The 22,475-nt window shown below is 37.5% G+C and overlaps 1 protein-coding gene across 3 annotated transcripts in view; it reads left to right on the top strand.

Annotated features, from left to right (window-relative positions):
- The window catches only part of STAU2 (staufen double-stranded RNA binding protein 2), a 171,486-nt gene that overhangs the window by 103,057 nt on the left and 45,954 nt on the right, over positions 1 to 22,475 (top strand). For 2 of the 3 annotated variants that reach the window (XM_082294291.1, XM_082294293.1), the window contains one exon: positions 7,596 to 7,709. The exons of the other annotated variant lie outside the window; for it this stretch is intronic. In XM_082294291.1, coding sequence (XP_082150417.1) covers positions 7,596 to 7,709 — 114 coding nt within the window. The remainder of the gene's footprint in view (positions 1 to 7,595; positions 7,710 to 22,475) is intronic. 3 annotated transcript variants of the gene reach the window in all.

Raw genomic sequence — 22,475 nt, 5'->3', positions numbered from 1 at the left:
GGGTGATTTTCGGAAGTGAAATGGTTGTTTCTTGTTTTAATTAAAGAAGGATGGTTCTTTATGCATACTGCCCTATTTCTAAGTTAGTGCACAACATCAGTGTCTGTACCAGCATCAGATTTCTTAGCCAATTCAGGCAGCTGATTTTCTCTTCACAGTTTCACAGTGATCCTGTTCTCCCTTCATTAACGCAGTGTTTGGGACTTTCACACGTGGTTTGTAAACAGAGAATCATTAATGTTTGCTTCACTCTTCACTTCAGTGACAACCTTCATCCTGAAAAAGAGTGTTCCTGAGAACATATTTCCATTCATGCTGTTGCTAGAAAGTTATTTTAAACCCAAGCACTTTGCTCTTTCCAAACTAACCAAGTTCCTCTCTCATGTCATCAGTTGTTCAGGTTGATACCCAAGCCACAGGCTCCTCCACTAATTCTCCGTACCATGCTCATCCTCTGGGTATGTTATTAGCAAAACACACCATCTCACCTCCCTCCTACTTTCTAGGCCATGTGATGAAAACAGATCTCAGGGTTGCCAGTTTTTTCATGTTTCCTTTGACTGTTAATTAAAAAATTAATTAAAACTCCTCTGTCTAGAAACACAGTACTTACCTGTTATATAGGTGTATGGCAGACAAGTGTTTTTTCTGCAAAAACCATGTCAGCTATAGTTTACATTATTTTGTAGGGCTTTGCATTGTGTTAATTTCTGAATAATTAATTTATTAATTTTTAGCATATTTTTATTATTCATTTGAGGGGAAGTTTGTATTCAGTGTTTAAAATCACTGTAATTAAGCTACTCTCTTCTATGTTGACAAAAACTACATCTCTTATTTATAGAGTAGAGGAAGTGAACAGGGTAGCCAGGTAGTTTTCAATATAAGTGGGATTTTTTTTTTTAATAAAAAGTCCCATCTCCTGCTATCAGCTTTCCTATCAGACAAACAGGTCTCTTTGCACCTCTCAATGCCAGCCATTGTAAACGTAGTTGCTCACTTTGCATGTGCTCCACAGGGACACTGTCTTTATAAATACATACATGGGTCAAGGTTTAACAGAAGGAAGGTGAGAAATAAGCACCTTACTGCACGGATTATCCTCTGTGCTGTGGTGGCAACTGATTTTCTCTTCTGTGAAACCAAACATCCCATCCAGAGGTAGGACAGAGCTGGGTCTCTCTTGCTTGACTGAGCATAATGTATGGCCAGACCTTCCAGTTTTCATGAATCACTGAAACAGGAGCTCTGAATTCAGGGGATATCTAAATAGCAGGGAAAAAAACTCGTACAAGCTTCTTCGGCTCAGACTTGCTTTGCATTTAGCAGATATTTTAGATATTCTCTTTGGAAACTGTATAAAATACTTTTTTTCAGTCTTATTTGTACTTTTCTGGTTTTTGTAGATGTCAAGTGTCTGCCTTACTGTAGTCAGGAGTGTGAAATACTGCCGCAGTAACCTGTGACAATGCCTTTAGTCTGCTTGTTGTTGCCTATTTATGGTGCAGTAATGGTTTATTTTGTAGTGTAAACCCTAGGACTGTATTTTAATGAAGATTTAAGGCTATGGTACAGCTGCTATTCAAACTGTGTGAGAGAGGCATGTTGGAATAGCTCAAGATTTACTGCTGAACTGTCAGTCTTTAAGCTACCAAGTGTCTTTACCCTTTGGTGCAGTAGCTATGGTGGAAACTGGACCCACTGCTGTGAAGCAGACACAGCGATTAATGAACCTGAGGCACGCTAATCAAACATATGTTTTCTTGGCACAATGATTGTGTTATATATCCCATCCGAATGTACAGGCCTTTATCTTTCCTTAATGATCTAGCAAGGGGGCTTTTTAAAATGTGGGTGTTTTTCATGCGCTCCTTAGATTTGTTCCACAGGGGGTGGCAGTTAAAAACATCTGACGGGCATGCAGTTAGCCAGCGCCCTGCTGAGATTAGTAAAATACTATATTTAGTAATCGCACTACATCAAGGAACTCCAGCATTGCAGGAAACAGTTTGATTCAATGCCTTTTTTCTGATTTTTAATTTTATTTTTTTTTTATTGTATGTCTTATTATTTCATCTGGGATAGTTTTTTTCAACTCGGGCTTGGGTTTTGTGTCTATTTTTCAACTTTTTGTAAAAGTTTTGTTTGTATAATGGGATTTTTTCCCCAAATTGTTTTTTTTTTTTACTGTTTTCTTTTTCTACTCTCACCAAAAAAAAAAAAAGGAATTGTAAAACAAGTAGTAAGAATGAAAAATGGTATTTGGAATCTCTCTCATACTGCTCTGTGTCTGAAAAAATGGATCTATTATTTGTTAGGAAAGCTCTATGGATAATACAAGGATTCGTGCTTTCACGTACTAGAATGCTATAAGGTGAAAGCTCCTAAAATTGGCTTTAAGAAAATGGTTGAAATGAGCAAGTATGTTAAATTTATTTTTCTGCCAGAAGTATTTCTTCACCAGTAAATAAGCATGAAACAGACTTGGAGCCCAAACAGGTTTGTTTCATTTTTTCTTTAATAGTTGGCATGACTAGCTGTAGATGAGCAACATAAAGTGGGAGATAAAAGACCCATGTGGAAAAGACAGCTTTTCACCAGGATGCTAAAGGAAGTAAACTGTTTCATGAAACTCTTGTCCAAGTCAAAATTACTATTTTAACATCTGATTTCTGAGGCCATTCTGGTTTTCTTGCTGTTGTAAATCCAAAGCAGCCTATGTAAAATCTTGGAAGCTGTTCTGTAAACTCAGGACTAAATTGGGTGCTCTCCCTTTAAGGGGCAGATTTAAAGGAATACCATCCTTTGTTCTAACAAAATAGTCCAGGCTTGTCAATCCAGAAGATTTGTGCATTGCTGAACATAATGGCATTTTATTACCTAGTTTATTTCTGTCTAGCATTCTAAGACTCCTGCTGATGTTTTACTCAGAGTAGTTTTCAGTTTGGAAACTTGAACTCCAGTGTCACAGATTACTTCTTTCTTTTGGTAATTTGTATTATTTTTTTTTAATTATTAAATGTCCAAGAAACTGTTTTACCTGACAGAAGTTGCATTTCAAACTGTGAACATCTAAGTAGCAGTGTATGAAAAGAGTAGCCTTTATTTTTGCTCCCCTCAGACTCTTATTGGTGCAGTTAGCTCATTTCTAACAGTAGTTTGGTATATTATAGTCAAGCTTAATGATTAAGTAGCAGTACAACAGGTCTCTCACCCTCCTCAGCTGTGACTCAGTAAACCACAGCCCTTGTCCCTGCAAGAGGACAGACATTCAAATTCAGACACGCATGCTGAAGGCCAGCAGACTATACTGTTCTTGACACTGTATTTAGAGAATAATTTCTGCAGTTTAGCTATGGCCATTATCTGAAATCCATATTGATCCAATTTTTTAAAGCAGCTTATTGCAAGATAAATCCTGAAATATTTTTTACTGTTTCTATCAGAACACTTGCAAGTAGGAAGGGGTACTATAGTCAAGGTAGATTGAAGAGACATCTTTATATAAATATGACAGAAATTGGAAATTTCCTGCTTTTGAAGCAGCATTATGACAGAAGTACCCTAAAATGTAATTTCCTATACAGTTTTATGCTGTGTAGTTTACTTTTTCCTGTATAAAATAACATATAAAGTTAAGAATTCTGGCTATGCCATTCCACATTCAGTTGTTAACATTGTAAAGATTCATCTTATATCTTCCTTTATGTGTAGCTATAAATGCCCACCAAAATATTTGCATCTCTTCAGTAATTTAAAATATTGAAGACAAGGGCCAAATTTCAACATAAGTTGTCAAGTGGTTTCAGACCTTCACATACATTTCTATATACACACTCCAGTGAATGGTACCCATCCATACATACTCATACTATGCTGCTGTTTCCTGACTGAAGCAATCTGTAAAAAGAATATACACTTGCATGTCGTGTGAACAAGGAGCATGAAAGCATACATGTGTGAGTAAATCTGTGGCATTGTGAAAAAATATACTTCTAGAATTTGTTTCTTTATTTTGATGTCCGGGACGCCCTTTGTGTTTTACGCACTGAGGTTTTGTGCCCTGTCCGCACAGCACTGTGGAGTGCTGTGTTTGGGATTCTTGAGCTGGCTCTACATGATTTATCTCAGGTGTATGTAGTTACCCAGGAGAAAAGCTGGCAGTGCTGTGTGCTTTTCCCAATAAATGAGCAGGCTCATTTAGAGTTATTGCCAGGATCTTGTGGTGACACCATTTTGTGCTGTGTAGACAAACCTTGCAGGAGAATTATGTGTAAATCACTCATAATAGTCTGAGGCTGGAGTCTTGCATTTTGCTCAGAAACTTGCACAACTCTTACTAGAGACATCTATAGGCTGGTCACTGTTTTCTAACCAGATCCTAATTCTTTTCCATCAAATCTCTGCTTATATGTTATCTAAGTAAAATGTTCTGAATTTTAATGAGTGAAAATTCATTGCTGTTTAATCCTTAAATGCACTGAGCTAATCTGTGAGTGTCCCTTAATTATAAAAAGTGAAGCTGGGAAATTAGGTCCTGGACATAGAGAGTAATTATTTTCATAACTCTTTTGTTTTTTTACCTCCATAACATATGGAAAGAGAAAATGACCAGTTGTGGTTAGGCCAGAGGCCTTAATGATGGGTTATAGTCCCAGCACTGCCAGTCAGTTCAGCCAGCGCCAAGTGAATTTGGATGAGTCATTTAAAGTCTGTTCACAAAGTGTCCTTACCTGCCTAACAGAGGTATGATGAGATGGGCTGTAGTTAAATACTCCCAACTCTTTAAGGCACAGAGGAACTTAGAAAAGTATTATTTTTGTCGTCATGAGTCTTAATAATGACTACATAATCATCATCAGAGCACTTGGCCAGCCTTCAGTCATCACTCCTTGATCACAGATACTGGTTCAGGTATTTGCTGTGCTCTTATGTTCCCCTGCCTTAAAGGATATTATATTCTTAAAAGAGTTTTATAGACATTCAGATTCTTCCCACACTCAGTAATAAATAGCATGGACATATAAACTGACATATTTGCAACATGCTGCTGGCCAAAACCCAAGAAGCATCTGCTGCTATTTGGGCTATTTGATAATTTTTTAACTACTATTGTTTCTTTTTGAGTGCCTATTTTGGACATTCTGCTCAAATAGGTGAATTAAAAAGCCCCAAGTTTTGGTTCATAGATCAAACTTGAAGGGGAAAGGAATAACATAGTTTGAGAATGTAGCAACTGGACTGATAAATAACAAAACAGGATTACTGGGAAATTGCACATACACATGCCAAATGTAGAAGCCTGAATGTTTCTTCTGACTGCACAAATCTGTAGACTAGGGAGATTTGATGAAAGGACAAAGTTTTATTTGTTCCTATTCAAAGTCCGGTATTTTATCTTTTATATCACTGTTCATATCATTAATATAGAAAGTGTTTCTTTTGGTTCAACTGAAGAGCTTCAGCCGAGCAAGAGATAATTAGAGAACTGTTGTCTGAGAATTTACAAAATAATGGCCTTGATACATTGAGAAGAGGCCAAAAGTGCATAATGAAATCCCCTTGGGAAAGTTAAGCCTAGGAAGATACCAAAAATTCTGAATTTACTGCAATTTCAATGTGGGACTCTAAAGGGGATGTGAGTCAAACCTGCTATTGCAGACAGTAGTGTCATGAAATACAAATAGTTTTTCCTCTTGATATCTCCTGTTTTTTCAGTTATTAGTCATTCTTTATTCCAGTGGACACTAGTGAATTGTATACTCATATTATTCTGACTAAAAATAAGTCTACAAATATGCTGTACAGTTCAGAAAGTGCCATTTACCTGTTTCTACATATGTGCTTTTCTCAGTCACCAGATTTTGCCCCTTTTGTGATGTCATATTTGCAGTACAGAGTCATCCTCTTGATCTTTTCTGCCCCGTTTCTCACATCACATTCCCACAACACATATTCAGCAGAATATCTACTTTGCAACTAGTTTTGGAAGCTTGATAAGCCTTTGTCATAACAGTAGACCCTGACATTTAAAGGACTTCAGTTTATATTTGCCAGCCAAATTTCATACCTTCATACCTCTTTCAATTAATCAAAGTTAAACCATTGTATATGTGAAGGGGCCTCTTGTGGTTTCTAAGTAAGTAGTATGGCTTTTCTGGCAGAGAGCCACAAGCAATTTAGTAGGCACATACTGTGGGGGTTGAGAGGAAGAGAGACAGGAATAATCCAGAAAGCTTTAAGAGGGGCTGAATGAAATCAGTATTTCTATACACAGTACGAGACTTTTGCATTCTGTATCTTAATTTTGGCCATGGCAAAACGGTTTTGGTGTGTTGTCAGTAAAATAATTCTGAAACATAGGACCAGCTTGGTTTCCCTCTCACTCAGACAGTTTTGCACTGGTTTTTACTTCAGTTGAAATACTCCCAATTTGCACCTGTGGCAGAGAAGAGTTAGGCACAGGGGATTTAATATACGGTTTACAATTGTCATATTGTCACTAAACCATTTCCACAGGAGTAAACATAATATGGTTCCCAGTTGTCTTCAGAAATAGTAAGATTTATTTTGTAGCCTAAAAGTCGGGATGAGGCTTTACCATGTACCTTTTGCCTGAGAACTATACAGCTGTAAATAGATACTAACATAAAAGGTCTGTCTCCAGCAGAGCTGATCTCTCTTTCCAATTCTGACAGGGGTCACATAGTCAATGTAAATTACCACCATAAACTAAATTCCACCTCTCCTGTAGAACAAAGTGCTTGATCTGCCTGTCTAGAAGTCAGGAGCTATGCAGAGAACTGTAATATTTCAACAATTCAGCAGGAGTGGCAACCTGTTCTTAATAATGAAACCTTAGCAACATTTAATTTCATTTTGTTTCATCATGTTAAAATCCATCCTTTCTTTAAGGGATTTAAAAACCATCTGAAGGGAACCTGAATACAAAGAGAATAATTCAAGTAGAAGCACTATCTTCCTCTGTATTTCATGCAAGTTCAGGTTCAACGTGCACATCTTGGCGCCTGTAGGGAATGAGTTACTCTTAGAAAAGGATAGTTTAGACATCTCAAGAAGAATGTGAATTCTCCATTTTATCTGTAATTTTGATTTAATTGAAATGTGTACCATAATAGTAACGTCAAAAGAGTTAGTGGATTTTACTAGAAATGAAATTACAATTGAAAAAATTGAACTATTATTGGCAAGTTTTTGGAGGTTGTAATGATTTACTTGGGTATTTTATAACTAAACTACAATATGCTGTTAAAAATGACACATAGGTTGGAAACTTTAACTTGAAACTAGATTCTTATATAGATACAACATCTTGAATTCAGTCTGAAAGATGTCAGAATCTGAAGAACTCAGCACTACAAAAGTTATGCAACAGGCATATCATGGAAAATTTGGCCCCAGTTCAGCATGTGACTATAGACTATTTTACACACGCTTTTTTTAGTATTTAAGATGAATTCAATGTAAATGTCTGGAATTCTTCTTACAAGCTTGTTGAAAAGGGACAGTATTTTAGCATGACTCCCTTGTGCAAACCTGGTGTTTAGCAGATTACGTATGTTATTCTGTTATAGGTACACTACAGTGATAGACAAAATGGCAAAGAGTGTATGACCTGTTTGACACTGTCTCCTGTGCAGATGACTTTCCAAGGTATCGGAAGCTCCATTGAAGCCAGCCATGACCAGGTATAATACCTTCACCCCACACTCTTGTAATTTTATTAATATCTGGTAAGCCCAGAATGTCAGCATTAGTAATTTTAAATTTTGACACATCTTATGCTTTTTATGTGGCATGTTCTTGTCACAGGGATTTGCCTCTCTTGCCCTACTAAAATCCTGATTAGATCTAAAGAGTGATATGAAAAGGAGACAAAACTATATTGCCTTTTACATATTTTTAAGACATATTAGGAAAGCCTGAAGAGCTTGCTTTGATTTTAAAGCCAGATGTAAGGTTTCTGCAAAGGTATGATTTGCTTTTACACGTGTATCAGGTCTTGTCTATCCTATTTTTGTTAGAAGATTATGAGCAGTTGGAAAAGCAGAGAGATGAAGCCATCATCTCTAGCCATCGTCTGTCACAAGAAACTGGCATTTGAGAGGGGAAAGGCATTTTTAATCAGACTTTGTAAAACTCCCGTTTTGTTTGGCTGTAGCTAAAACATTTAATTCAAGCTTCTGGCAAAAAGCCAGAAGAAAAGAAAAGGCTCAATGTTAATCATTCATCACCCTGCTGCTTCAGACGGGAACTGAGGGGGACTCCCGTTCTTGTTGTCTTGTCCTCCAACACTTGTATGTATAAAAGCAAGACAAGACTTTGATACTCTGAAAGTTTTAAAAGCAAAAAGGAAACAAGTAGAAGAAAACATTAAACCAAACACTGCACCTTTCATATCTTCAGTAGGTTAGAAAAAATTACCGTGTTTACTTGCCTTTGCAGGTCATCTTTAAATGGTACTGTGTTCACATTTGCTGTACATTTTATCAGACTCTATGCAAGATTCTCTAAGAAAAGAAAGGAAAGTCACCTTAAGAATTAGCAGAATTAGTTACTTTTGGGAAAAAGTTTCTGACACTCTTAGCTGTGTTTTTGTTTGGTGGGTTTTTTTGTTGAAAGTTCCTAAGTTAGTTGTTAACATAAACTAAGCCCATTAGTTATTTACATGGTAACATGAGGATACTTCCTGCCCTTAAGTGTTTGGTGTTTTACAGTAATGGAGAGCTGTGGTAAGTCAGACCATACTTTGACATTCAATTCTCATTTCATCCAGCAACTTGTTTATGCTGCTCTAAAGCTGCTCCATTTTTCTTTCAGTAAAGATAGGCTTTTAAAATACAGTTATAACACAACTACGATATTTAGACATTTCAATGAATTTAAGGTGGTCCCTGTCAATTTGGTAACAACTACATTCTGGGCTACCAGCCAGCTTGGCCTTTGTCTTAGCATTTATTTAGGCTAGAGTATGATATGTAAACAGAAAAAAGACTCTGTAAGCAAAAAGCACATTTAAGCCATCTGAATAATTATATATTTAAGACGTCTAAATGAAAAAGTTGTATTGAGCCTGCAAAGTCAAGCACCTAGAAATTAGGAAATTCCAGGTTATGTGCAGCATTAGTTTGATCCCAAATGTACCCATTCAGTGCTCCAAACAGGATATTCTTCTGAGAAGAAAAAAAATTTGTATAAAATCACATAAAGATTTTATCACAGCACCTTCACAAATAGGTAGAATTAAATTTACTTGGGCCATTATGTAGCTAGAATTTCCTCATCTTGTTTCAATTTGATGTTTAAAAAATGTTCATAATTGGTTTTAGTTACGTAATTTTCCACGGGGCTCTTAAAATGGAAAGAAAAATGTTTTGTTATTGCATGAGGTTGTTGTGTTACTGAACCCACATCACTTGTGCAAAGATTTCATCTGAGCTGAGAGCAAAAGAAAATAATCATCTGAAAGCCAAATGCCAACCAGTGGCTCACAAAATAGATCCACTCACTGGACAGGATGTACAAATTTCTGCTCATGCCTTTCCTAACTGTCAAAGGAATTTCATTTTCTGGGGAAGAGGGATGCTGTTGACTGGTTGTGTTTGATAAGGGGGTAGCAGGACTGAGTTAAAGCATCATTTTTCATCACCTGAATAAACAGAGAAAAATGAATCATTAGCAAACCAAGTGCTTGTCAGGCACTGGAATTAATAAATTAATGACAAAATTAGAGCTACTAATGGACTAATTAAAAGAAAATTCCCCTCTTCTCTATTGTTCCTGTGTGGCTGGTATGTTTTTCCTTGTTTCTTACAATTGTACTCACAGTAGGTTGATTTGATACAGTTATTGTTTTAAAAATCGGAGACAGAATACCGCACCTTTGTCAAACTGAATTCCATTTTAAAGTGCCAAATCAAATAAGTGCAAGATAACTGTATGCTATAAAACTTGAATTTTAGAAATTCTTCTTTAACTTTTGTAATCTGTTACTTGTAAATGATCTCTGTAGTATTGTATGGCTGTTAGGATGGGCTGGTTACCTGGCAGCCTGTGATTTCAGTGGAGGGATGGTGATCTGTGCCTCAGCAGTGAGGCCTGGCATTGTTTGACTTCAGGAACTGTCCGCTTCTGTGCTTATGAAGATAGTTTGTCTCACATTTTTTCTAAAATATTGATTCTATAATTTCTAGAGGGTTTATTATGGAACACTTTAGGAATGAGACTCTGGAATATTTTGGGGGAAAAGGGGTGAAACGTATTGTGTGAGAGTATCTAATAAAAAAGCCACATACTGGATTTGTTGCTATATTGTGGCAGGAGAACCACAGTGCTGTGGTACAGAGCAGGTGATCATGTACCTTGATAAAAAAAAAAGATAGAAATGAAAAGGGAAACAAAAACCAGTGTTGCCAATGGCATCTCCAGCACTATAGAATACCTTTTAGATCAGACTTGTCTTTTGTAACATGTCTCCCTACTCATATCCAGTGGGAGATTTGTTACCCAGCAGATACCAAAGTGGTTACAATCCTACATAAGTACATTATCTGGGTTTTTCAAATATGTCAAGGCTTGACACTGCAGTTTTTCAAGTCTCTTGCTCTTTTCCTGGACTCCGTAGGGAGTTTTCATTCTTTAGATTGGTTTAGCTTGTGATTTTAATGAGTTCAAATATTTTCCCCACATACTTCATCTGAGCAATTTCAGATTAATGTAAACATATCACACTGGTACACTAATTAGTGTGTATTTCAAATGTCTGATTGACAAGGCATATCTCATTTGGTCATGAAGCAGCATTGTGGAAGCAATTGCTGATCTTTTTTTTTTTTGACAAAAAGAAAAAATGGGAAATATTCCTAAAAAACCTCTGCAGTCTGTCCTCCCACATATTTTGTTGGGTTTTGCATTCAGGTATGCCAACCTCTTTTATAAAAATTTAATGGGGTTCATAATTTTTTTTCCTGAATGGTTTCTTTCTATTTTTCCTGTTTCCTGTTACCTGACTATACCTATAAATTTCTCTTTCCTTAACGGCAACTATTCTTTGGAGGGTTTTTTCAGTAAAATTTAGTTACAAGTAGCTTTTAGTTAAAATGGTTACCACTTTCCATTGATTTTCTCAATCAAACCTGAGTCTTTCCTTAATGGTAGTGTAGCCTGGTATTTTTTGTCTTGATGTGGGATTGGAGACGACCTGTTCTCAGGGCTTATGATGGAATTCAGGCATGTGGTATAAAGCTGGGGAATGAATTGAAAGTGGATGATTTAAAGTAACAGAAAGGAAGTCCAGGTAATTTTTATTTGTGTCATTGAGAAAATTCAAGATATGAAAAGTCAGAGGCAGAAAAGGGAAAAATTCATAGCTAGGAGGCTATATAAGCAGAAATAGTTGGAATGAAGCAGAAAACTAAGAAAGTGTAGGAAAATGGGGCAGTGAATATCTAAAGGCCACAGAAGTGGGATAAAGAGAGAAAGTTAGAGCTAAGCAGAAGGGGTGATCAAAAACCCCTCCAAAAAAAGGCATCTTCTTCACAGCTACATCTCAAAGTACTGAAACCTGAATTTCTTATTACTGATACAAATAAATATCTTCCAGTTTTAGTGAACTGTGACACATGAAGAGTTCTTTGAATTCTTGAGTGCAGGCACACTAAGAACTTTAAGTTAGAAGATGTAATGCAAGCAATTGAAGGAAATAGAGATTTGTGTTTCCCCAGAGGACTCTAGTCAATACCGTAAAGTTGTTAGAGATGTACTTCACTCAACAAATATCACTGGATTCACTGCAATGAATAGGTTAAATCTGATGGCCTATGTCAAACAAGACAGCCTGTGACACAGTTTCAATCTAAGTGATATACTTCTGCTATGCCTTGTAGAAGACAATGTCAAACTCAGCTTCCATATTTACAGGTATATTTTAGCAACTTGCAATGCTACCATCTTTAGTGGCTTTATAATTGTTGTCTTTCTGAATGTTAAAGCTAATGTATCTGCTTTGGGGTATCACACTCCTGTGGTTGTCATAGCTGTGAAAGAAAATACTCTTGGGTGCATTTTTAAGGCTTGCTGAACAGCAGGCAAATTGAAAGTATGAACATTCATTTTTAAATAAAATTATTTAAAGTCAGTGCTGGTGATGAAAAAGAACAGCTTGGGCCCATTTTGAGATTTTGAATGCTTGCCATGGAATACTCTGCCTGTACAAGTGAATTTTAAACTCCAAGCAACTTAATGTTCATTGAGGAGTGACCAGTTCTCTACTTGAATTTCAGGAGACAGATCAAAGAGAAGTGCATTTTTGTAAAGTCTCATTGCTTTAATACTTTTTGATGATTTTGGAGGTTTTAACCATATGCAGGTTTTTTGGAGCTGGCAGTACTGTCCATTTGTTTATTACTGACTTCAGCTGTTTACTTCACCTAATACTCCCAATGAGATATGCTGTTAAAGTGATATCAATGAACCTTTCATGCCAATATTTTTATTCCTTCTTAATGTTATCCATTATATTTGTATTGTATATTAGACTGTATTTTTAAAACTCCTCAGCACTTTGCAATGCACAGAATAGAATACTTTTATTTTGCAGGACAGATAATGATTGTTTAATGTTATATAAAATCTACCACTAATAACACTTCTATTTTCAAGTATAAAAATGGCTGGAAAGAGAATGAGCAGGGACAGAAATTGTAGAAGTGGAAAAACTACTGATAAGATAGACTTGATCAGAGAGCCCAGCAGGGAGGGGGTGTACTGAAAGGGAGATGCCCCACTCAGCAGTTTCAGAAATCACTGATGGAAAGTTTGGCAGACAGCAATGGAGAGCAAACTGAAATGTGGTCTGTAGCAAAGCATCGTTGCTGGTCTGCAAACAGGCATTGCTGGGCAGGGTTAACAGACAGTGGGGATGCCCAGATGTGTGCAGCTCCTGATGGCACTTGAACACAGGAAGGGCTGGAGTAGTTCTCAAGGGAAAAAAGACCTTGGAGATGTGTGACAGGCTCAAGGGAAGGTGCTCGGAGCATTGAGAAGAATTTTACATTGTAACAGCAAATGCATAGCACATATGAAGGTCCACATCTCTGTTATGGTCTGAGAATTGTTTGTAGAGCATGCTCAGGAGGCAGTATCTGGGGAATTTACAAAAGCCATAATAACTAAAGGTGTAGTCACTGAGTATGTGAAGGCTAAGAATTTGTCCAATGCTGTAACCAGAAAAGATAAATGGGGTTGTGTTTTTTATTAAAATACCTTTCCGGGTCAGGAAACCAGATGAATTAAAATTATTTTTTTCTAAGGAGAAATTAATATTTTCTAGATATTCAGACTTACTTCACAGTGGGTTTTTATGTCCCAGACATGGTCAAAAAAAATGAAAAAATATTAAGGTCTTCTTTAAAAAATACATCATTTTCTATCTTTTTTTTTTCCTTAGGTGATGTTATATGATTCACTTCTCAGCACATTTCTACTTTACTTATTATAAATGCAGTTATCATTTCTTCAGAGTGACTTCCTTGATAAAATGATAAAACTTTAGTTTTAATAAGTAAAAATTTTCTAGCAGTTTTCCCAAAGTTTGGCAATTCTATTCCAGACCCTTCAGCATCAGGACTCCTACCTGATCTTATGAAAACATCTCACACAGCTAGGTCTCCTTCTCCTGCAAGGGTGTTCTCACTGGCTGCTGCCTTTTCTTGAAAACTGTACCCTTCAGGAGTGGGTAAAGCTGAGTGCCCAGTGCTCCAAAAGATCCAGTTCATGTAGGACAGAAATATAAACTACTTTTAATGTACAGCACCATGCTTCAGTCTTCTGTTCTGTCTCTTAGGTTGATGCTGCAGTAAGGAGTCATCCCATCAGGTTTTAGTTAGGCTCATTGGATTGTTGTCTGCTATTCAGTATTTTTCCTCATCTGCTGTGCTCCCCACGACTGTGTGTGGAAGTGTTGGTACATTCTCTCCAAATTCTTCATCTTCTGTTTTGCATTATGTCAGTCTGGACGTACGTGACAGAACATTTGCTTTTCCCTGGCAGCAGCTAAAGTTTTCCTTGATGAGCCCAAGATCAAATGCTTGTATTTGTTCAGGAAGTGTAATCTTTAATTTTCAAAAAGTGAGTTACTAATTAACTGCTGAATGGGAAAAAAATGCTAACCAAGGCGTGGCTATCTCCTTGCCAGACTCTTTCAATCCTCTAATTCAGGGCTTCCTGAGTAGCTTCCCAATGTGACTGCTTCTTGATGAAGATGCATAATAGGATTTTTCAGTGCTCTGAAATGCGTGTTTGTTTGCACAGCAACGTCAGCAGGGTATGAAATGCTACTGTTGCAGTCTCTGCCTATCTTACATGCTTGGCATGTAACTTGTAACTAGTGACAAACAAACACCATGGATGTTTTTGGGACTGTCTTCCTCTGTTGGAAAAAGAGAAAAGAAGTGAAATATCCTTATGACTGCTACTGGTGAGGTTTCACAAGAATGGTGAGGTTCACAGGATCACAGAATGGGTGAGGTGGGAAGGGACCTCTGGAAGTCACCTGCTCCAAGGCCCCTGCTCGAGCAAGGCCATCTAGAACAGGCTGCCCTGTGTCGAGGCAGCTTTTGACTATCTTCAAGATGAGGCACTCTACCTTGATTGTTCTTTCCCATTTACTTAATCTCCAGTCCTGGCTGCTTCCTAAACTGCTGAGCTAGGTGTAAACTCAAGCTTTTAGCCAGCTCAGTGAGTTGAAATGATCCACTGGGTTGCAGATGAACACCAGTGCTGATGCAAGGGAGATATCAGGACTGCCCACCCAAGAGGAGAGGAGAGGGAGCCACCCCTTTCCACAGCAGCAAGCTATTGGGTCAGCTTACCCACCTTGTAAAATGTCATTTAAAGGGGATGAGGCAAAAAATTAACTGTACAGAGAAGTTAATTTCTTGTAGAAATGTTTGTCTTCCCTAGTACTCTTAAAGCTGCTCACAGTGCAGTAGCATGACCTGGCAAAAATAGGAGACCAGGAATGGCACATGGAGGGGGAAAGAGCAGGGTTGTAGCAGCCCTGACCTGCAGAACTTTAGCTGTTTTGGAACTGCACCCTTAGCAGTTACTTGCATTAAAATACCTTAGCAAGCTTTCAGTGTAGTGTAACATGTGGAAGTGGAAAGAAAAGCATTAACAACATACAATAAGCCAACCTTCCAGGGACCACAGGCCAGCTGTTCACTATCCTAAGTTTGCAATCTGTTTCTGGTTTGGTTGTTTTGCTGTTACTTTAGGCTCAGATGGACAATGGTGGAATGTAAAAATCTTGAATTTTCTTGCTGCTGTGGCTGTTAGGAAAGGGAAGAAGCTTAAAAGGGAAAGGTATTGGAAAAGTTCAGAAAAGCTAAAAATGTCAGTTTACTGCCTTGTCACGCTTCAGCAGGAGTTTCAGCCCACTTGTATTATCAAGAAATCTAGCAGATTCTTCCCTGTCAGGGAAAAACACAGGGAAGACAACAGAGGTAGGTTCTTCTCCTACTCAATAGCTAAAAATGGATAGACATACACCTACTAGACAAAAGCTGGTATAGAGGCAAAAATCAAATGGAAGGAGACCCACCCCCAAGTAGCTTGTCTTGCAGTTGAGATTGACATGGATCTAGATTTTTCATTTTAACCCCTGACAGGCAGCATTTTAATTTTAATAGCTTTGTCCATTTTAATTTCTAGGACTGGTAAAACCTTTCAAAGTTACAAATTAAAACTAACAGTCAAAGACCAGCTGCCTGTTTTGTAGGCACCTCCATTTTAGACAAAGAAACTGTTAGCAATATATACACTCAATTTGTTGCCCACCCTGTGCTTGCTAGAGTTGTTCTGTGGCATTTTCCACACTCTACTCAAAGTAATGCTGTGTCTGTCTGTTGATTTGTGTTTAATCACTTGTCATTCAGTGAAGTTGCTTAACACCCTAATTATATAATTGGCATTTCAAAATACATTTCCTTAATCATTCTGCAAGACAAAATAATGATTTGCACATGTGGCATCTGAAGAACTGTGCTTTTGCCAAAATTCTGTTTGCCACCTAATTTTTCCACTTCTCTTGAAATAATATCACATGGCTGGCATTATGCATGCATCTAGCACAAATGAAATGTCATGGTTTTTGGTTTGCACGTTTGTCATACAACCCCTTGATCTACACAGTGCAAGTAGAAACTAAATTTGACATCCTACACCCCTTCATTTCAAGGATTCATTTCAAGAAGCCAGGATTTCATAATAAATGCTCTGACAATAGACTTAATGGGAAATAAATGAGGTCAGGAATCATAAGTAATTAGTAATCAGTAACAGGTAATTTTGTAAGTATGAGCACGAGAAAGTTGTGGAGCTATGTTGAGGAGCACTATGATTAAACTCAGTTCTTAGACATCCATGCTTTCTTCCATGGATGTTTTTTTAAATACTCCATCAAGTAAGAGCTGAAGACTTACCCTGGCTTGGTGACTAATGGTTACCTGAGCAATTGATTTCACTTTCCTTTTTTACTTGCTTGTCATTGATGCTCTGATGGAAAGTGTCAGACATCTCCAGGGAGGAAGGTGTTTATATTCTTTCCTATAGCTCACTTAACATAAAATCCCTCTCTCTGCTTCCAGACTCATTACATGTACAGGTTTTTTGTAGTCGTTGAGTCAGAACATCCCACTGTTTGAGACAGGAAGGAGTCACCAACAACCTTCTCTTCAAAGCATCAAATGTGCAATATCCTTACTTGATACAGGAGTTTCTGTATCCCCAGAAGCTCTGTGTGTACTTGTGTCCTCCATTTCGTAGCTCTTACAGACTGTCTTTGTTCCAATCCTAATGCTTCATTCCAGCAAGATCCTTCACATATGCTAAATGTAAGACTGCTTCCAAGTAATTCACTTTCTCAAGGATCCAGGACTTGAGATAATAAACACTAGAATGGAGGTATCAAGCTAAACCAAAGCAGTGAACTCTTAAGTTAAACTTTAAATTTTATCAATATTTCTTCATATTCATTCTTTCTCTTTCCCATCACTAGAGAGACTGTGAGACCTAGTTTTCCACAGATCCTTACGGCTGTACAAATAATTGATTTTACAGTCCAAAATCTCCTCTCTCATCCTTTATCCCCTCAAAAAACCACCAGTTCAAATTGGTCCAAAATAAAGAAAAAAAGCTTCCAGCCAAAAAAAATAATTAATTTTGTACATGGGCATTTGTAGTGAAACTAAGAAAATGGCTGAAATTTAGGAAACTGGTGGGAAAAATGATGAACTATTTTACTAATAAGCTTGAGGGTTCACACACTCATGCAAGGTGAAAGAAGATGTAAGTTTTATTCTATGCTTGTCCCCACAGGACCATGAACCCTCTGTAGAAACCCTTCTTATGCTACAGAGAGGCACAGCTGGGCAGCCCCAGGAACACAAAGTGGTAACCACAGAGCAGTCCTGGTTTTTGACTCTGTGAGCAGTTCGCTCAATAAAGCTGCGTGAGCAGTAAAGTTTGGTGGAATTCTCATTTGATATTTACCCCTTTGTTCTGAACCATGAAAAGAAGGATTCATATCCTCCTGGGAGTTAAAGAGGCTTAAGCTATGATTTTTCACAGTCCAGTGTTGACCATCAAGTGAATCTTCCCCTTTGGTTTTCACCACAAGTGGACAAAGCTACACAAACTGTAACAAATAGCTTGTCATTCCTAAAGGTATTTACAGCTGAAAATGCGGAATATCCATCCTGGGTCTGGGAGCAGATTTGGCCAAAGCAAAACTGCTCTTTCCAATGTATTCCTGCTTTCTGTAGGAATATGCTTTGTTCTACAGCCAACCCCATCCCTGCCTCGGGTAGGTATCCAGCTGGTGGCGGCATTGTTCAAACCTCCAGCCACGTGCTCCTCATGGCTGGAAGTTGCCACATGGACCCAGAGCTGAGACTGCCAGGTCAGGCTATGGAGGCAATTTAAGGTAGTAGGACATGTTCAGATGGAGTCACTGTGCTCCCCTGCAGTACCTGGAAGGTTGTCTTCTTCCTGCCTTGTGTATTTCTTCTAAGCATAACCTGCAGACAAAACAAGACCTTTCTGTCCTCAGCATTCAGCTCTTCAGCTGCCTGTAAAGGAGCTTTACATTTGTTTCAGGATGTTTAAAATTCCGTTGCATGGCATGGATTCATAAAGGACATTTTGGCAGCTGATGTTGCTGAATCTCTTGTACTGGCTGTAGATAAAGAAAGACAAGTGCCAAAGCCTCAAGTCCTTATGCTGATAGCAGTGGAGCTCTGAGCAGTCCCTGTACCCACCATGCCTCAGCCACTTAGATAAAAATAACATCTTTTGCTGATACTGGTTACAAAGCTTATCCCAGTAGTGGAAAGATTTTAGATTGTTTGTGAGGTCATAGAACGCCTGCTTAGACATTTCCTCAAAGCATTGGGCTGTTCAGCAAGTCAGCCTTATTTCAGACTGCCTCCTAAATATTTCCTACTTCAATATTGTTTTGAATAATTGTGGTAGTTTTTTCTAGCACAGCATGCTGTATGAAATCATGAATTGAGGAGATTTTTATGTTGTCATGTTTGATTCAATACTCCATTGTCGTTTATGTGAAGTGGTATAACAATACACTGTCAGTCATTTAGTGGGGAGCTGGGCATACATGGACCTTTGTGCCTGTGAGTGGGGCTTCCCAGGGTGCCTCAGTTCATCAGTGCACATAATACTGCAGAACCTGGGGCTTGATTTTGGAATGCCACAAAAGAGAATCATTCTTTCAAATTAAATAAAAAGTAAAATCTCAACATATAGAACTTTTTTTTTTTTTTTTTTTGGTCATCCTGTGTCTATCCATGCTTGTGAGGAAAATAATAGGAAAAAAAAGGGTAAAGGAATGTTTGCCATAACTTTATAAGCTACAAGATAGTGGAGCAAGAAGATGTGGGTTTGAGAGGGAGTTAAGGAAATTAAAAGGAGGCATCAAACTTTGGCTTGATCCAGAAGTGCTTAGAATCCCATTTGCCCTTACAGAACTAAAATACTAGCAAGGAAGTCTGACATGCTGGCAAAGACACAATTTACACATCAAACTACTTTAAGATAATTTGAAAATTTCTTGGCCCTCATTTAAATAAACTGGATCTTGAGTTTCTTGGAACTCTCCTGATAAGTAACACTTAAACCCCTTTTGATCAAATACCCTTTCTCAGGCAATTACACATTCTTAATTTAGAGGCCAGTTCAAAAGATTGCTTGTTACCTTCATTTAGCAAAGGTTCAAGTGCTGCAGTTTTCTGATCCTTTTATAAAAGGCAAACAAGGAGAGTTTACACAATAAAAGTTCTTTTTTTATTCTCAAATTAATTATTTTGAAATATCTCACAGATTACATCAGTTTCTTCCTTGCATTCATGTTGCAAGATGGAGAGTATTGTATATTGTTAGTGATGCATTAAATTAGTTGTTTACATTATAAAAACTAAACATATTAGAATCTTTTGTGTTTGTCTTCAAAGATTCCTATTCTAATAAAGCTTTCTGAAACAAGTAAGGTTGTCTTTTTTGTTTAGTTTATGCATCAGTGGAGAACCTAAAGATTTGTAGCCTCTAGCCATCCCTGTCTGTGTTTAGTAGAGTGTAAGGAAATTGTGTTTTGGACAACATATATTTTCATATAAAAGGGAAAGTTATGCTTTTAAATAAATTACTTTGCTTTTAGAAAAGGTAACACCTGAGACAAATGTAAATGGAAAGAGTCAAAATTCATACTCTTCTCTCAAAGACTCTGTTTTTCTGCAGCTTTTAACTGGAATAAAAGAGTATGTATAATGTCCTGAAAAATAAAGATTTTGGCTACATCCTTCCTATTTTGATGGCTTTGTTCACTCTTCGTGTCAAAGTGTTTCTGAGGGTTAAGTGGTACACAACCAACATTCAGCAAAGAACAGTACTCAGGATTTTAAAGGAACTTTGCTATTTGGACTCTCTGTTTTGCTCTATAAAAAATGTTTTAACAGAGTTGTAATGAGATATGAAAAAGAAAAGCAAAAGCTGATAACTTTAGTATGGCTGGAGCTTCTTGGTAAAAGTAACTTTCACTTTTGAGGGAAGTTCATGACTGAAGTTTTAGAAACAAAGCAGCTTCTCAAAGAGTCAGTTGAGCAGCATGGCAGTGGATGACCACACTTACCCCTCAACATGCTCCTTTTCAGTGCAATATGTCTTAGTTCTTCATGTAGAGAAATTACTGCTTTAAGATATATATACACTTTATATATACACTTTTTAGGTCATTCTGGTCATACTGCATCTGCCTTATGAATCTGTGTTTTAGTATGTTTAAACATACATCTTCCTATCCTAACAGTGTTGGCAAGTCGTGAGTAAACAGCAGGATTTTTTTACCTGTCAAATCCCAAAATAACTTGCATTAAGCCAATGACCAAATACAATGTCACAGTTATATTTTATATCATCTGGAAGGAAGAGTAGCAAGCTAAGTGTTAACTTCAGAAGCAGATTATTTTCTGTGTACAAGATATGCCTTTTAGAATAACACGCCAAGAGAGCTTTGTATCTCAATATCCTCCAGAACATACAGCAATATACCAAGCCTGGGTTATAGTAAAACTTGGGAAATGTGACAAAATAAGCAGTGGAGTGAAGAGAACAGTACTGAAACCAGTTGAAAAAACAGGAGGGATAGAACTTGATAAAATTATGGAATATCTTAAGGGACATCTAGTTTCTGATCATGACAGTGAGAAAAGCGATAAGGAGCAAACTGCTATTTTCAATAAGCCTTCAACTTTAGACAAAAAAGCTAAGTGATTAAAAGGTACCCAAGACTTTTGATTAAATAAAAAAATTTGTAGCTTTTTAAAGTGATGTGTAAAATTCAAAAAAAGAGAATATATTATTTGCCTGAAAGATTTTTTTCAATGAAAGAAAGCATGAGAAGGTACAAAACAGTCTGATTTAACAGCCTGCCAGAAGTTGTTTCAAAGATTATCACTTGCTGACTTATTTAGGCAAGATATATTCCTTCAGCAGCCTAAGGACAGTGCCGTGTGTAACAATGTAGTAGCACTCCTCTGAACAGTTTTAGTAGAGTTAGAGGTTAATCATGAGGCTTTAAATATAATTCAGACTGTGATCCAAAGTCTGAAGTACAAATCAAGACCTTATGAGAAAAATTAAAGACTATATTTCAAATATTCCCTCTAATTCTGGACTTCTGATTTGAGATACTTTATGCTACAGTATTCATAAACAAAGAGCACACACAGCTTTTAAAACACTAGTTCATTAAGAAATTCTGGCCAAATGTCCTGATTCTGTAAACATTTCCATACTCATGTAGGTCTACATATGAGGTGTTCCATTAGATTACCAGATGATTGGTCTGTGCAAGATACAGAGTCAAAAATGCAAGTTCAACTGGTGTGAATGGAGGTTGATCTGTGGTGAAATAGCAAATGCAGCTATGTTGTCTGGGTTTAGGATCGCATCTTTGTTTTGGCTGGGCTCTTGTCTAAATGTGGGAGAGTAAACTACCATGTCACTGAACACAGTCATATTAAGAACTGATGTTCCTATAGCTATTTTTTTAAAGCCCAGGGTACATGAAAGCTGCAGTTTCCAGCTATCTCATGATTTTTATTGTAGAACGAGTAATTTGTATTTTGAACTCCCTTTTGCTCTATTTTCTTTTACAGAACATTGTAGCTGGCACTTGTGTGCCCATTGCCTCTAGCCAGACAAAAGTGACTGAAAGGGAAAATTTTGTTCATAGTTGTAGAAAAAGAGGTGGTGGGAAGCATAGAAAAGTAAAGGCTCATTGTTGAAATCACAGGAATTCGTGCCCCTTGTCCTAAACACAGATATGTCACTGGGTTGTATCTTGAAGAGCAGTGTCTTGTTTCGAGTAATGCCTCTTATTCCCCTCCCAGACCTCCCTTCTAAAACCTTGTTCCAGGTCACAAATCATTCACAACTGAGAGAGCAGCAGCCCAGAGTATCAAAGACTGGTATTTGACTGATGGTTCAATCAGGAGTGCAGTTTTGAGGGGGATGGTCTTTATCAGATGGAACAAGATTCTAGGTTGTATGTTATGAACTTTAGCATTTGCAGTCATGTTCTCCATTTCCATTAGAAATTAGAAGGTAAAAAAGCCAAGTTGCCAGCTAAGAGTGGTATAACCAGGTGCTATATAGACCTCTTCTATAAAGAAGTCAGAATGTCTTTTCAGGTTGTGAATTGGATGGTGTAGTGCATTGGCTCTGGAAACTTCCTGAAGACAGTGTTTCAGAGGTTCAGCACAAGTTTCTGTTCCACTCCTTGTCTGGCAGAAGAAAGAAAAATCTCAGCATCACTCTTCTCTACTTTGGGGAGAAGTTGTGCACCTTTCTTCTAGTCTCATCTTCCTCTACCTTTTACAGGA

Source organism: Coloeus monedula (genome assembly GCF_965178545.1).
Source record: "Coloeus monedula genome assembly, chromosome: 1".
NCBI classification, from domain to species: Eukaryota; Metazoa; Chordata; class Aves; order Passeriformes; family Corvidae; genus Coloeus; species Coloeus monedula.
This window is presented reverse-complemented; position numbering and strand designations above follow the sequence as displayed.